General features: G+C 50.9%; 5 protein-coding genes across 5 annotated transcripts; 2 read left to right on the plus strand and 3 right to left on the minus strand.

Annotated features, from left to right (window-relative positions):
• Window positions 1-1,136: 1,136 nt before the first annotated feature.
• Aspvir_001247 (uncharacterized protein) lies at window positions 1,137-2,129 on the minus strand (the record flags this gene model as incomplete). The annotated part of the gene is made up of 4 exons (XM_043266373.1): window positions 1,137-1,426; window positions 1,484-1,643; window positions 1,693-2,037; window positions 2,094-2,129. 4 exons carry the CDS (start codon window positions 2,127-2,129, stop codon window positions 1,137-1,139), a joined length of 831 nt encoding a protein of 276 aa, XP_043122308.1.
• A 733-nt stretch (window positions 2,130-2,862) lies between these two features.
• Aspvir_001248 (HECT domain protein) lies at window positions 2,863-7,005 on the minus strand (the record flags this gene model as incomplete). The annotated part of the gene is made up of 3 exons (XM_043266374.1): window positions 2,863-2,985; window positions 3,040-6,736; window positions 6,812-7,005. 3 exons carry the CDS (start codon window positions 7,003-7,005, stop codon window positions 2,863-2,865), a joined length of 4,014 nt encoding a protein of 1,337 aa, XP_043122309.1.
• A 694-nt stretch (window positions 7,006-7,699) lies between these two features.
• Window positions 7,700-9,143, plus strand: Aspvir_001249 (putative C2H2 finger domain protein; the record flags this gene model as incomplete). The annotated part of the gene is made up of 3 exons (XM_043266375.1): window positions 7,700-7,788; window positions 7,842-9,072; window positions 9,126-9,143. 3 exons carry the CDS (start codon window positions 7,700-7,702, stop codon window positions 9,141-9,143), a joined length of 1,338 nt encoding a protein of 445 aa, XP_043122310.1.
• Window positions 9,144-9,611: 468 nt separating this feature from the next.
• On the minus strand, window positions 9,612-11,989 carry Aspvir_001250 (putative DUF21 and CBS domain protein (Mam3); the record flags this gene model as incomplete). The annotated part of the gene is made up of 4 exons (XM_043266376.1): window positions 9,612-10,632; window positions 10,686-11,355; window positions 11,420-11,633; window positions 11,720-11,989. The coding sequence occupies 4 exons, from the start codon at window positions 11,987-11,989 to the stop codon at window positions 9,612-9,614; spliced, it is 2,175 nt and encodes a 724-aa protein (XP_043122311.1).
• Window positions 11,990-12,765: 776 nt separating this feature from the next.
• Window positions 12,766-13,440, plus strand: Aspvir_001251 (uncharacterized protein; the record flags this gene model as incomplete). The annotated part of the gene is made up of 1 exon (XM_043266377.1): window positions 12,766-13,440. The coding sequence occupies one exon, from the start codon at window positions 12,766-12,768 to the stop codon at window positions 13,438-13,440; it is 675 nt and encodes a 224-aa protein (XP_043122312.1).
• Between the last annotated feature and the right edge of the window lie 1,984 nt (window positions 13,441-15,424).

The raw sequence follows: 15,424 nt of genomic DNA on the forward strand, positions 1-15,424 counted from the left end.
TTCTCATCGCGCTTCCAATGTTCGGGTAACGTTGCCCAGCCTCTGCCGGTATAGGCTTTTGTCCTGTATCCAACATCCCTGGCGTACATCAGTAACATCTCGCTCACTTGAATGGGTAGGGATGAACTTATTCGGCGAGCGTCTCGCGTCTCGCATCTCGCATCTGTTGAACTGGCTCACATGGCCCTGGCTAATAAGTGAAGCAAAGCCTATACCCCGTAAGCCATACACCCGTGGATTCGGACGTACCTGAAGTCGAGTCTCGAGTCACGTCGCTAAACTTGAACGATTTTGTCAAAGTCAGAGTCGGCCTGATCGAGATTAGCTGTCATCTTTTAGAGGGAGGGTTCGAGACTTAGGAAGATCATAATATATTGGCATTGTTATCTCCTGATTGAACAAATATATTCCATTCTGGAAAGTTGATAGTGATCCTGTTTCCGTTAGCAACTGACGGGTTGGGGTCACTTACTAGACTCGAACTGATATCCTGAAGATCAATCACACTATGCACGATCCTGAAAACCAGACATTAGGATCTGCTTGCCTTTCCGGACGGGCTCACCTGTTTGATACTGTTCTGGTAGAGTAAGCTAACCGAGTCCGTCTCGGAGATGAACCGGAGAAGGCTCTGGCTGATTGCAAAGGTATGCAGCGATCGATATTCTTATAGACGACGGCTCACAATGAACGGCTGACTTTCACGCAGCCTTTGTCGCTGTCTTGCTGTTGCGTCCGTTTGTTCTATTCTGGTCGACTCGGCGAGCTTTGTACTTTTGTCTCTCAACACATAATGGCTATTGTTCGGGTGTTGCAAGTATGTCTCCAATCCACGGAAATCTTCCTTCAAGAATCGCATCGAGTCCAATCATCGATGCGATCTCGAAACCTTGTTCCCTGTCGGGGGCATGGATGTGAAACGGCTGCCTTTGTTGCATTCGTTATTGAGATACCCGGCTTTGTTTGATTCAACCGCAACCGTTGAGATCGACTCTTTATTTCCCTCATTTACATTCAAATGAAACACCTGAACCAATGGATTGCTTTCTATCTTGCATCTATTTTCGTCTAGATCTATGTTCAGTCCAAATTTCATGCAGCAGCCAACCCTGGCAAGTATAAGTCCACCCAGCGTCTCAGACTCTGACACCCTCGACCTCCTTGCCATGTGGAACCGTGGCTTGTTCTCTCTCGGCTGTGCTCAGTTGCAAGCCCTGGTCATCCCATCCTTGTGTGCCGAGCTTGTACAATGTCTTTTGTCTCTCACGATCGAGCATCGGGCCGTCCTTACCACGGCGATGGCGCGATTCCACTGTCTCAACCATTGTCGCATTTTCGCCGTCCAAAGGGTAACCTTCCAGGTCATCTCTGTGTGTCTCGTCGGAGAAGGCGAAGGTGCGGTACTCCGTGTTGCTCCAACCGGTTCCTTACAAGCGTCAGTCACATTGTCTCCTCCTCATCTGAAGACGAGGACATGACATACCCTGGTATTGACTGCTATCCTCCCAGTCCTCCGTGAAATAGTGCAGGAAACCACCGTGCGTGACGACAATGATCTCCTTCTCCGGTCTTCCCTTCATCCAGCGCCGCGCCGCACGCGCGCGGTTCTTGATCGCCTCGTTGGTCGGCGCATAGTGACCAGTCTGAATACCGTCAGTCTCCCTTCTCCATCCCGAATCGAAGGAAACAAACCTTGCTATTCCATCCCTCCTGCACTAAACTCATGTCCACAGGGATTCCCTTCTCCTCCATCTCCTTCTGCAGAACCTCCGGGTCACTCCCCGTATCGCAGGGAACGTCACTGGTCTCTTGCACATCCGGCAGCAGCACGATCTTCATATCCTTGTGCTTCTCGAACACGGGCTGGAAGCTCTGGTATGCAGTGTAGATGGTCCGTCGGAGAGGCGACGCGGTGATCAGCTCGATCCGATCATGGAAGGGGAAGTTGTCGCGAAGAAGGCGACATTGTTCGTTTCCGAGGTCGGTCAGGGAGGGATCGTGGATGACATGGTTCGCTGTGCTTAGGTTATGGACGCCCTGACGGTGTGGTTAATTTGGAGTACGTAGGAAGATGTCTGCAATGAGAAACATACCTGCGCATGGCGAACACAGTGGACAATTGGCGGCATTTTAAAAGTCTCTAATCAGATATCTAGATAGAGAGGGACAAGTTAGGACATAGGAGCGTGGGGTAGCGGGGCAGTCAGGATAAATCTTAGCACTCACATGTACCTATCGCGAGTGCAGACAAAGCAAATTCTTCAAATCTATGACAGGAAAACGAGGAAGATTGTAAATCTGAATGAGGGACTGGAGAATACTTAAATCAGTAAGGTTATTGTTGGTTGCGACTGGTTGAGTCAATCCCGGAGGACACGGCACCGTGGGGGTGATGTTGAATATGACTGGACAACAGCAGGATTCAAGACTTACATCTAGAATCCCTATACGAAGCGTGGTAGCTCGTCTATGTACGAGAAGAAAAATTTATCAAGACGGTGAAGAAATACACAAATAAACCCCAAAAGATCAGAGCGAGGCAAATCCCGCCTTTCCATGGCAGCAACGTCATTTGTCGGGGGAAACTTGTCCGAAGCCAGGCAGGCAGGTTTGGCGAATCGCCTCACAACACATGAGCAATGGAAAGAGAACAATGAGACCGTAATGGGCAATGTATAGGCCCTTCATGAATATGATCATATTATATACAACAACGCCTCTATGGCTGGATCCCGAAATTCGCCCTATCCTCCCATGCACCCTGGCCATGAGTGGCGCTGCAGTAATGTACGCTATATCAACAAACCAACCCTACGCAGGGTATTATCTAGCAAGCGAACATAAGAGTTTGCCTGGCAACCATCAAGCAACTCCAAATCCCCGAGCATTCTCAAGAGCTTTGTTAAGCTTCTCTTCCAAGACACTCTTCGATGAGTATTCCGGCAAAAGGAGTCGACCAAAACAGGTCAAACTGGTCGGAAGGCGCTGGAGAAACGTCAGTCTGATAATGCAGCCGAAAAATCGAGCGAGTACACTTACAGCATCACCCACACCGTTTCTCTGAATGACAAACATGATGCTCGCAATACCGTTCACAGGAACACGATCACTGGCCGTGACAAACTCTAAGAGCTGCGCCTTCTTCTCTGCAGAAAAGCCCTTCACAATGCTCCAGAAATCTCGGATGACTCGGTGATGCGGCCCGAAGCCACCTTCATATCGAGCATGGCGTTCCAGTTCTCCCAGGTCAATCTCCTGAATTCCTTCCACGACCGTCTTGAAAGCCTCTGGCGTAAAGATGGACAGCGCCGCTCGGTCTAGACAGGTATAGAATCCCCGCGCAAACGCCTCAAACTGGGGCCTAATCGACTTATCAGTAAGCCAGAATATGTAATCCTTGACGAACTGGGCACGATTCTCATTCGTAACAAGGGAGGACTCCTCAACTGGAGGCGTCGGGACACAGTGGTCAAGACGCTCTGATGTGCTCCGATGCGACGACCCGCATGCGAGGAAATCCGCATGGTCCGCAGCCATGGAACAGGGAGGACTCAGATCTGCGGGATCAGTATGCTGTGACAGCTCCGACCAGTTCGTTGTGAGATCCAACGACTTCCCGCGACCCCTTGCCCGCAAGGGCCATACAGCGTCTCTGTCAACCTTCTCCATGTCAACCGTTTCGACGGCGCCAAAGGCTTCGAAAGTGAATTCATATGTTCGCATGAAGACATCTCCCACATCGCCCTCCTGCCATGACAATAATAAGTCTAGTCCTTTCGCAAGCTCCGGCCAGCCATCTCGGATATGCTCCAAGTGTTTTACTTTGAGTCCGAGGAGCTTGCGGTAGAAGGCGACCGGAAAGTTAACCGGCAATGTCAAACCGTTATAGATTGCAAGCGACATGAGCAAGCCCAGGAGCTCAAATTTGTAGAGAGGTTCCAACGAACAAGGCTGGAACCACGAAATACGGGTTCGCGTGTCCATTGTGAACATACCATACGATGGATCCAGAGCTTCTGCCATGAGGACTCGGAAAAACTCTTGCTGGACACCGCCATGATCGAGGCCTTCCTCACCTTCGTCCATTCCCATCTGCACTTTCAGTGGGCGCATCAGCTCTCTTCTCTCCCGCCGCCAGAGTTGGTTAAGAGCATCGGTCAGAACGTTATCACGGCGGACCATGAGAACCAGATACGTGGACATCGATGTCTTCATTTGTGACAACAGCATAACATCATCTTGAATGGGAATCGGTCCAAATGCGGTCTGGTTCACATGTCTCGAGGTCGTCATGGCAGCTTCGTAGTACTTGGACATGGCAGCGTAGTTCAGGGCGCGGAAATAAATGACGAGTGCTGAAGGAGGAAAAAGGAACGAATAAGAAAGCAGATGCAACGTTTTGTTATTGGTCAACCTTCCAATCCATTCCACAGGCATATCCAGGGGCTCCAACCGCTCGCAGAGGAACGGGGTGTGGAAATCTTCCGGGACCAACCCCAAGCGGTTTCGCTGCTTGTACATCCGTGATAGAATCTCCACGACGCCTCCAGCGGAGCTGCTCCGTGATATCTCAGGATTACCGTCCCATTCTCTCAGGAAAAGAGTCCGAAGCCATTCAGCGATAATAGCGGCCGCAGATGGTGGGAGTTCAGCGTGATCTGACTCGTCTGTTCCAGCTCTTACAAGGCTGTAATGGTCGCCCAGGTTGTTCATCAGAACATCTAGGGCGCTGTCTTGTCTCTTCTTGGAGAAATCTTGGAGGCAAGGATGACGAGCTTTCGATATCTCATAAAATGCCAAGCGCGCGGTAAGAGCACGCACCAGGCGGTTAACTAATCGCAAAGCCAGCTCGTGCTCAAGCTTGTCAGTGAGCTCGACAATGGACCGCGCCTTTGCTGGAGAGAGTTTCTCCATGTCTGCACTCGAAGCCACAGTCCCTAGGGCGCGCATTTGAAGCAGCGAACGCCATGTGTGCGCATCAACTTGCGGAAGACTGCTGGTGAGGGCAAAGAAGGCAACGGTTGCAATATCTGCCGCGTTAGCATCGGCCAGATGTTCTTGGCCTTCGAAATCAGATGTGCGCCGACCGATTATTGGAACAGATGACGGCCCGGTTGAAGTAGAATTGGTTGACGAACGGCGTGATAGACGGCCAGGCATTGAGAGCTCTTTTGGTGGCATAAACAGTGTCTCCACGGCGCGCCACAGGCTATGGAGAGCAATATCCCAGGGACAGAAAGTGAAGAGCTTGCTCAGTGATGGTTGTAGCTGCTGCAAGGCAAGCTTTGAATCCGAGGAATCCTGCTCCGGGCCAGCCGTCTCTTCTCGAAATGAACGAAGAATCTGCTTGGTTGAACCCAATGCGTAGAATATACTCTGAGCAAGGAATATATACACTCGACGCTGGCGGGTTGTTGCAAACTGCCATTCCGGATTTTCAAAGTTCCCTGTAGATTCCATGTAACGCAGCTCGTCCCTCCATCTCTGCGCTTCTTCATCGGATTGGACCATCATTCGCGCCAGCCCGTCGATGATTGCGCCATTTAGATGACTTAGCGTTTGAACAGCCAGCGGTCGTTCCAACTTTTGATAAGGACTTTTGCATTTTGACTGGTCATCGTTCGAAGATTGTGTTTCCGATGCCAAGTGGTCGTCTCTAGCTGCCAGCGGCTTCTCGGCATCCTGATTTTGAATGTCATTTAAGAATTTCGCACTATCCCACGACACACGCCTCTCCTTCTTCTTCCGCTGTGCCTGTGTGAAAGACCCATCAAGATGTTCATTTCTGCCGCGATGTTTTTGGGGGCGATGCTTCAATGCCGGGGGCGATGGTATGTTGACCGATCCGTCAGTCTCAAGATGCGAGTTGTAAGAGAGCTTTCGGCTCGGCCTTAATTCTGGCCGCACCTTGGCCTCTTTGGCTGTGCGCGGACTTTGCTGATGCTGGTCTGTTTCAATCAAGGATATTCGTCTCACTTGGTGCTCGGGTTTCGATTCAACTCGGGGGACTCGTCTACCCGCATCCCGAGACGATGGAGTATGCGGAGCAACTCCCGGCGACTTATTTTGCAAGTTTGCACGCCGCCTCGCGCCGGTAGATCCGGTTGTAGTATTTGAATGTTCGCAACCCTCGCGTTTGGGTGACCGAGCGTGTTGCTTACCCAAACGATCTGCATCTGAATCCAGCACGTCTGGTGGCCGCCGTAGAGGGAGCCATTCGACCATTCGTAGCGACAGAGTATCAAATAGGTTCTGCGTAAAGGATTTCGGGTCTTTCATCCGTTGCGCCGCGGATTCGTCGTCAACTGGCGCGGGCTCATTCTGTTGTCGCGATTCCATATACGATCCGGACCCTATTCTGGTGTTCTCAGAGGGCTTCGCAGACGCTGCATCTTGATTGAGCAAGGCTCGATTTGCCGGTAGATCGCCGGCTGTCCTGCGGCTCGATGCCGATGACGGACTTCGTGCCTCCGTACGGTCGGACAATGCTCCGCGGCTTGACCGTCTCGATGGACGCGGATGATCGTGAGACGACAGCTCCGACGGGACGCGCTGGGTGTTACGGCAGAGACCACTCTCCGGATTGTCCAAGCTAGCCAAGTAGCAAGCCAGGGTCCGGGCACTTAGCTCAGTGTAACGGCGATACGGCCCTTCAGATACCCTTCGCCTGTAACTCGCGCAGGTCGGAGTGCGGCAGGCGGGATCTTGACATCCATGGAGAAGCTGATTTTTGTACCTTTGAATCAAAAACTCAATTAGCCGTGACCCTCGCCTCACCTCACCGGGGTTACGTCTCGTGTGACACACTCACTTTCGGACTAGAAGGTTGAACTGGCGCCGTCGCTCCTCTCTATACCATAATAGAACTTGCGCCGGGTCGGACACGTCGACGGTGTTCTGAACAATGATATCTGGAGCGTTTGAAGGAAGCTTTGACCGATGGAACTGAGACCGGTCGACGCCAGCATCGTACGAGCTCACTGAAGCTCCGCGGAGCCTAGTCATCTTCGAGAACCGAGGAGCATACCTGAGCGGTGGCAGTCAGGATAAACCCGTTCCTATCGTACTTATAAGAGAAGGAAGAATATGGTTAAAAGCAAGATGGTGGCAGTTCGAATCGTGAACAGCGTATGCTGATGACCAGCTGTTCCTCCCCCAAGCTGATATCATCGCCAGAGAGGCGTCCTAACCTCAGGCGCCTAACCCCATGAGTGGAGATGACTAAGGGGTCTGGAACATCAATGATCCAGAGCTATCAAGCCTAAACCAGAATGGGGCAGCCTTGTGTCTAATTAACCTAATCGGTTTAGCAAGGTCTATCACGTGCCTTTAACGTCATCGCCACTGCCAAATATTACAGCCTTAAAGCGGCAAGGCGAGGATTTTGTGCGGTTCGGATGGAACTTTATCGGAGGTGATTATTGATTATCAATAATTTCTTCGACCAGCATACACCAAGTGAGATCAGGAACGCTTACTGATTGCCTGGCACCCTCTGGTTGCCTCTCTTTTCCTATCTCTTGTCTTCCCTATATCTTCTTCAGGACCTGACTCACCCTTCACTTCGTTGTGCTCGAGTTTTCGCATCGACTTGTACCCCGCTCGAATTTCTTCCCACGACGAGTAGTGGCAATCAACCACCGCACACTACGTTGTTTGATACCCTTATTCTTTGGTCGATTACTTGAGTAGCTTCAAGATGTCTTCTCTTCCTTATACTTGCAACACCTGCTTGGTTGCGTTTCGGAGCAGCGATGCTCAAAGGGATCACATGCGTACGGATTGGCAGTAGGTTTTCCCAGAAGCCTCTGGCACATCCGTCAAGTCACTAATATCAATAGTTTATATAACATGAAGCGTCGTGTTGCCTCTCTGCCTCCAGTATCCCAGGAAATCTTTAATGAAAAAGTTCTTGCCGCCAAAGCCACGTCGAGCGCCGCTGCCGCCAAGGCGTCATTCGAGAAGTCCTGCGTCGCTTGCCAGAAGACATTCTACAGTGAGAACTCGTACCAGAACCATGTGAAGAGCTCCAAGCACAAGGCCCGCGAGGCGCGGATGCAAAAAGACCTTGCAGATGATTCGTCATCCGTGATGAGCTCCACCTTCTCTCTAGGCGAACCAATCAACAAGTCTCAGGAAGGCGAGTCGGATGTCACCAAGGTTACCGAGAATCTCAAGACATCAACGATCGAGGAAGAGGAGGAGGAGGAGGATGAGGAGGAGCTCGAGGACGAGTCTGAATACTCGCCTTCCCGCTGTCTGTTTTGTAGCCACAAGGCCTCGGACCTTCAAGAAAATACAGAGCACATGCGTAAGAGCCACGGCATGTTCATCCCAGAAAGAGACTACCTCGTCAACCTTGAGGGTCTCATCCACTACCTCTACCGGAAAATCAACGAGAACAGCGAGTGCCTCTACTGCCATGCCATCAGAAACAGCCCCGCCGGCATTCGTACTCACATGCGGGACAAGGGCCATTGCATGATCGGTTTCGAGACCGAGGAGGAACAGATCGAGATTGGGCAATACTACGACTTCCGAAGCACATACTCCGATGACGAGGCCGGGTCAGTAACCAGCGAGATACCAGAGGACGGCGGAGTCAAGGTGGCCGGCTCGGACGGCGACGACGACGGATGGGAGACGGAAACCTCCGCCTCCTCTTTGGACGAGGACGAAGAAGATGACGACTTCGATTCGCATAGAAAGGCACCCGTCGTGTACCAGACCGAATACGAACTGCATCTCCCCTCCGGCAAGAGTGTTGGCCACCGCTCTCTCGCCAAATACTACCGCCAGAACCTGCACAACTACCCATCGATGGAGGAGCGGATCGCGCGCCAACTCGCCATCGAGAACGGCGAAGTCGAGGAAGAGCAGCCCCGGGGCCGCAACCCCACCCGCGCTCTTGTCACCCGTGCCAATGGCGGCCTGGGCATGATCGGCGCCACAGACGACCAGAAACGGGTCGCGGCCATGTCGGAACGCAAGGACCGGACGCGTGCCATTCGGCAAGAACTCAGGCACAGAGATCGGGTCAGTCGGGCTGCGAACAACCAGAAACACTTCCGGGTATGTACAACTTTTCCAGACCAGCTCGACAGAAAGCTAACGTTGACTGCTAGGACCCTCTCCTGCAATGATCAAAGCGCTGGTCTTTCTTTTATCATGGTTCAATGGCCGTTTGGTTTTGTCGAGTCGATTACGTGGAGTTATTCAGGTGCATGCATATACATGGATGAGATGAGATGAGATGATCAAAATATCAAAAGTCGAATGCATATGACGAATTCCTGGATTACGTAGTGCATACGGCGGTCGACCGTCTCTACAATCGTTTCTTTATGATGGGGAAAATAGACAGTCGATTAGACTGGCTGGGTTACAGGCTAAGATGCATGGGATACCTAAGTTTCCCCAATGAGGGATTCAAACGAACACCGTTATCGTTCGCTCTTTCCGTAGTCACGTACAGTATGCTCATACACAGGCGCTTCCATCAAGGACTCGCTTGCACGATCGTCGCTCTGGCCGGCAGAGTGATGGAGAGGTAGAGAGGTGGAGAAAGGGGGAAGAGACGCCTCCCAGCCACGACGAAGGTCATTAAGACATTAAGATAACAGGGGTGCTACTTCGTCAGGCCGGCCGTCCGAGGTCTTCGCGTGGGACTTGTGCTTGCGGCGTCGTTTCTTCTTTTTGTGCCCGTTCGGTTGTGCAGCGGGGGCAGATTGCTCGTCGTCAAGGTCGATGAGCTGGCCGTCCTGACGAACGGGGAACTTGGCCTGCTTCGGGGACGATCTGTCGTCATCGTCGGAGGTGTTGCTGCTGGTGGTGTGAAGGACGACTTTGCGGATTCCGTTGACGTCGACGATTTGCTCGGTGATGCTGCCGCTGCGGGCGGGTCCCTTGTGCAGGTAACCACTGCCTAGTCGGGACCGTTCCTCGGGCCGGTACCGCAGATCGGACGATGTGGTGCTGGTGGCGATGCTCGTCCTCGACGACGGTTTATCATCCTGCTCTTCGTGGACGGCTTCTGGGATAGATAGTTCGACGGCACTGTTCTCCGAGGCTCGGTTGGTCATGGTGCCGTAGCCTAGCTTGACAGCTTGAACACCATCTCGGGGGTCGATGCCAGATTGAAGGAGTCCAGCTCCTATGCCTCCGGCCAAGCCGGCAGATGTATTGTTCATGATCTGTGAGCCCGAGGTGCTCTGCCCGGAATCCATATCAGTGTGTCCCGATCGGCTGGGAGAGCCGCTTGCTCGCTTGATCTTCACGTTCTGGTACCGAGTTTGACGAGGGCGGCTGGCCAGGTTGGACGGCCCAAGGTGCTTCAGGTGTTCGCGTATCTCGTCAATGGGCCCTTTGTGAGTGAGGAAACCATCAGTCGAGTCGGAATTCTTGTCCGAGGTCTGGAGGCGCATATGAAAGCGAGGCGGAGGAGCTTCCACGGAGCTGCGACGCCGATCAACAGAGGGCATACGGGATTGGCCGTCGGTTTCGGACTCGAGAGAGAGCATGGGCGGCTCCTCGACAATGCGACCTTTCGGAACGCGAGACTTGGGAGCCGGAGCCATGCGCCTAATTGCCTTGTGTACATCAATGAAGACATCGGACTCGTCGATGATCTCCCTGCTCAGTGATCAGTGTCATTCGCCAGAGAAGGGACAGAGCAAAACACATACTCGCCAATTAGCTCCTCAATCACGTCCTCCAAGGTGACAACTCCTAATGCACCACGATCCTCGCCAGGGTATTCCGAGACGAGAACCATATGAGACTTGCCCTCCTGGAAGAAGTTGACAATGTCCAGACAGCTGGTCTCGGGGCGAGTCTCGGGAAGCGTTGCCAAAGCGAAATCTCGCACGCGCTTGCAATCCTCGGGATCGTAGGTGATCAACATCTTGACCAAGAGCATACCCACAAAGTTCATATGGTTATCGGGGGCATGGATGGGAATGCGGGAGTATCCCTGGGACAGAATGAGATCCATAGTCGCCTCGTCCAAGACGGTATCTGCGGACATGGTGAAGACATCTTCCATGGGCGTCATGATGCTCCCGACGGACTTCTCTTTCAGGTCAAGCACAGCGCTGATGATGGTGACTTCATCCGAGTTGAGCTGTTCTCCCGCCTCGCCCAGAGTCTTGTGCAATGTCACTAAAGTCTTCAGACCAGCCTTCTTGTAGATTGTTCCATGATCTTCACCCAGTAGTCTGTCCAGCAGCTTGGCCACGGGCCAAGCGACAGGAGACATGACGTACATGAGCACCAGGACGCAGGGAGCCATCCAGGCCCCGATCGGGAGACCGTATCGGACGCATATCGATTGAGGAACGATTTCACCAAAGATCACTGGGACATCATTAACACGACGCCAGTTGGAGGGTTACCAACAAAAGACGGGAGAAATATTTACCGATGAGTACAGTACTGCCCAAAATAGCAGGCCAGCCTCCTCCGAGCGACCGATCGAGGACGATGGGGAGAGTCTCGTTGGTGATGACGTTACTGAGCAGCAAAGTCACCAGAACCCAATGTTTTCCTTTCTTGAGGAGTCGAAGCACACTAGCGGCATTTCTTCGTTCGGATTTATCGCCTGACGATTTGATGACTTGCAGATAGACCTCATCCTATCGGATTGACGTGGAGGGTTAGATTAGCTCAAGCGACCGACACTTCCAGGCCCCGATCGGGAGAGATAACGAGAAGACATTACCTGGCCCATCAAAGCAATGGTCAACCCAGCAAAGGCACCACCGCTCAGCACGAGCGCAGTGGCCACACCGAGGTAGAGCCATAATTGCGGGTCACTGGGTGGTTTGGGGTCGAATTCATGGCCGCCCAAGGCTTGGTAGTGATTGCGAGAGACGACTGTAGGAGCGGCGGAGATGAGGGGTATTTGCGCGGAAGCCAGAAGAAACAATTTCGCTAAACCGAGGACAACGGGCCTGAAGGCCATGTAGCGGTTGGCCGAAGGTATAGCCATCAGCAGTTGATGGGGGAGTTAGAAAAAGAGAAGTGAGTAGTAGCGCGGGCTACTTTAGAGACATATTTATGGCGAGAAAAGATGAATCTACGGGAGTTAGCAGTGTCTCTTCTCTTTCTAGCCTAGTTGGGGGACCTAAAAAGTTTCCGGGCCAAGCGGTGGACTACAGTGGATGTCCCGATGACGTGCGGCCCTCTCGGCTGGTGGAGCTCACAGCAGCAGCACGTCCTCATTCCTCAAGCTTTGGAGGATCTATTTTCCGTATCAGATCAACTGAAACAATGCTATCTATCTGTGCCAGGTGGTGTGGGTGCACCACACCATAACTTCCAACCACAGCATAATTTCCAAGTACCTTTTGTATAGGATCACCATATAAAAGGTACATATAGATTATTTAACCTAGGTATATACATATTTAGTTTTTATAAATTATTATTATTTAGATGTATAAATGTCTATCTTTTATTACTATCTTTATTATTAGAAAGGAAAATTATAAGTGTTAAGATAAAATAATATCTCTTTATTTTTTATCCTAAGAAAGAGTTTTCTTAGAGGGAAATTTTACACACTCTTATATCTCTAATTTTTAGTACATATTTTAAGAGGGAATATCTTATAATTAAAGGCCTTTTAGGAGATTTATACTATCTAAAATATAGTCATCCCTAGTGAATGAACCATGTGAAAATTGATGAAAATCATTGTCCATGGTTGTTGACACGCCAGCTAAGGTCGTCCATCTAGTTGATGCACTAGCCGGTTTACCAGTCATGCCTCCATCTTTGTATGTCAACCTTGAAGGTGTGAATCTCTGCCGCCACGGCAGTATATCAATCATCCAAATATATGTCCTCCCAAACGATCACACCTATCTTGTGGATGTGCATAGCCTTGGAGAGGCGGCCTTCTCCATGAGATCCCATGGCAAGAGGACACTTAGAGAAATCATGGAATCAAGTACGGTTCCAAAAGTTTTCTTTGATGTGCGGAATGACTCGGACGCGCTATATAGCCACTTTGGGGTTGGCCTCAATGGAGTCCATGATCTTCAGTTAATGGAGTTTGCCACCCGCCGCCCCCCAAGGGGGTATGTGAGCAGTCTGCAAAAGTGCATCCAGAGGGAAGTCCAAATGACCGCTGCAGAGCTGCACACTTGGAAGGCGACCAAGGAGAAGGGCTTAGATCTATTTGATCCAGGGCGTGGAGGTAGTTATGAAGTATTCAACATTCGACCTCTTTCAGACGATATTTTGAAATATTGTATCCAGGACGTCAGGTTTCTCCCGAAGCTCTGGGAAGCTTACTACCCGAAGCTGATGCCGATCTGGGCGAAGAGAGTTGAGCTTGCCGTAAAAGACAGGATCATGTTGTCACAATCAGCGGCATATCTACCAAAAGGTGAACGTAAGGCACGCGCCCCTCGTGAATGGGAGCGCTACATTTGAGAATACCATGTACGTATGAGACGTCCTGGGCCAGCGGTCTGACGCTATTTGTTTGTCTCATAATATCCGAACTAAAGTCCACTCGGCTTTCGCCTTTGAAGCGCCAACTGAAAATGTGCTCAGGTTCGGTTTACATATTGCGATGCGGTCGGCGGAGAAGACAGAAGCAACTTGGACAATTCTCAGACTGTTTCTCACCACATTAGCAAAAACGTAAATAAATGGGAAAGAAATGATATATCATCAAGTAACACGTTGCTCGTGTCCCAACCTTTCGGCTAGTGCACCATAACTAAGAAGTCAGTGGCTCTTCTTTTGCCATTTCGCGTCAATGAGCATGATATGATGTGATCAATTCCATTTTAATTGAGCAGCAGGGGTGATGTAGTATTAACACAGTTTAGCAAGACCATGGTGACAGGTCCTTTTACGCGGTGTCAATGTATACACAGGTCTTGGTGCATCAAACACCCAGAGCAAGTTTACGCTAGTCTGCAATTAGGGAAGTCACCGGAACAACCATGTTCCTGCAATGGCCAACGGCCAACTTACGACGGACGGCCCGACGATTCAACAGCTCTCGATCGCAACTCGTTCTATCATACATCATTGTCAAGACTTGCCTTCCACGATGGCCTTCCACAGACGCCAACAATCTCTGGAAATGGTGCTGGATTTCACTCCAGCTTTTAAATTACCAATGAACCAATACAATATGGCCAGTGTTATCTTTCAACAACTAATCGATCATTACGGACTCGAATCATCACTTGCCCAGAGACGTTACAAACCTGCGAAACTAATTCAAGCGCTGTTTGATAATATGGCTGCCAAGCACTCCTTCTTAAGATTTTTCTTTACCTTCCTACATGAGTACTCAGGCCAGGAAGCGGATGTTGGTCCCGATCTTGGCCGTTCATTATCATACTTCCATGATTTTCTGGATTGGAGCCCTGATAGGAAGCGCGATCTGAACGAAACTATCGAAGCGTTTGCTACGTATATTGTGGACGACTTCCTTGTTCCCCGTAAGTGTGGTTGCATTCGTTATATGTTCCGCGAAAACTCCCATTACTCAAGAGTTTCAGTTAGAGCTTCCTCGGCCAAGACACCGCAACCTACACCAAGTTCGCTGTCTTCGATTCAAGCATCCACTCCCACCGGCACATTGGGCCGCGTGTCTGGTCTGCGCAAGACTTGTCTGAAACGTGATCAGCATCGATGTGTAATATCCAATAGTTTCGACCTCAAGGAAGCCGACAAGCGGTATGAGCAGGACGGGGATAATTATCGGGATGACGCTGGAAACTTCCTGGGAGATGAACCCAGCGAGAATTTCGCGTTTTTGGAAGTTGCCCATATTCTCCCTCACTGTCTGACAACAGTCTCTACGGGAGATGCCGAGCTGGTATGCCTCGCGAAGAATGCTGGTTATACCTCCCTAACATATCTGTAGAGCGACTCGAAGAAGATCGTTCTACAAATCTTAGATATGTTTGACCCTGGCATAATTCATCTCATTGATGGCCCAGCAATGGATAGCCCTCGGAACGCCCTTACCCTAACAAATCATTATCATCAATTATTCGGCCAATTTCAGATACACTTCGAAGCAACAGGCAGACGAGACGAGTATAAGATTGACTTAACACGACGAAGACCCCATTTGCGGCAAGGAAACTTTCCTATCATACGCAACCTCTCTCAAAGTCCTGATGGGACGATCGATCTACCGTCTCCCAGGCTCCTCGCGGTCCACCGCTCGATTGCTTGTATTATGCACATCAGCGGGGCCGGGGAGTATATAAATGGTATCCTTCGAGACCTAGAGGAAGTGGATGTGAAAGCAGACGGGTCCACAGAACTGGAGCTCTTGATGAATCTGAGTCTGGGCGGCTGGCTTAATACGATGACTGTACATTAGATGTAGGCATTTTTTCCTTCCAACTTCACGCCTACCTCCGACGTCATAAATTGGTATCCG

Source organism: Aspergillus viridinutans (assembly GCF_018404265.1).
Source record: "Aspergillus viridinutans IFM 47045 DNA, scaffold_1, whole genome shotgun sequence".
Classification (NCBI taxonomy): domain Eukaryota; kingdom Fungi; phylum Ascomycota; class Eurotiomycetes; order Eurotiales; family Aspergillaceae; genus Aspergillus; species Aspergillus viridinutans.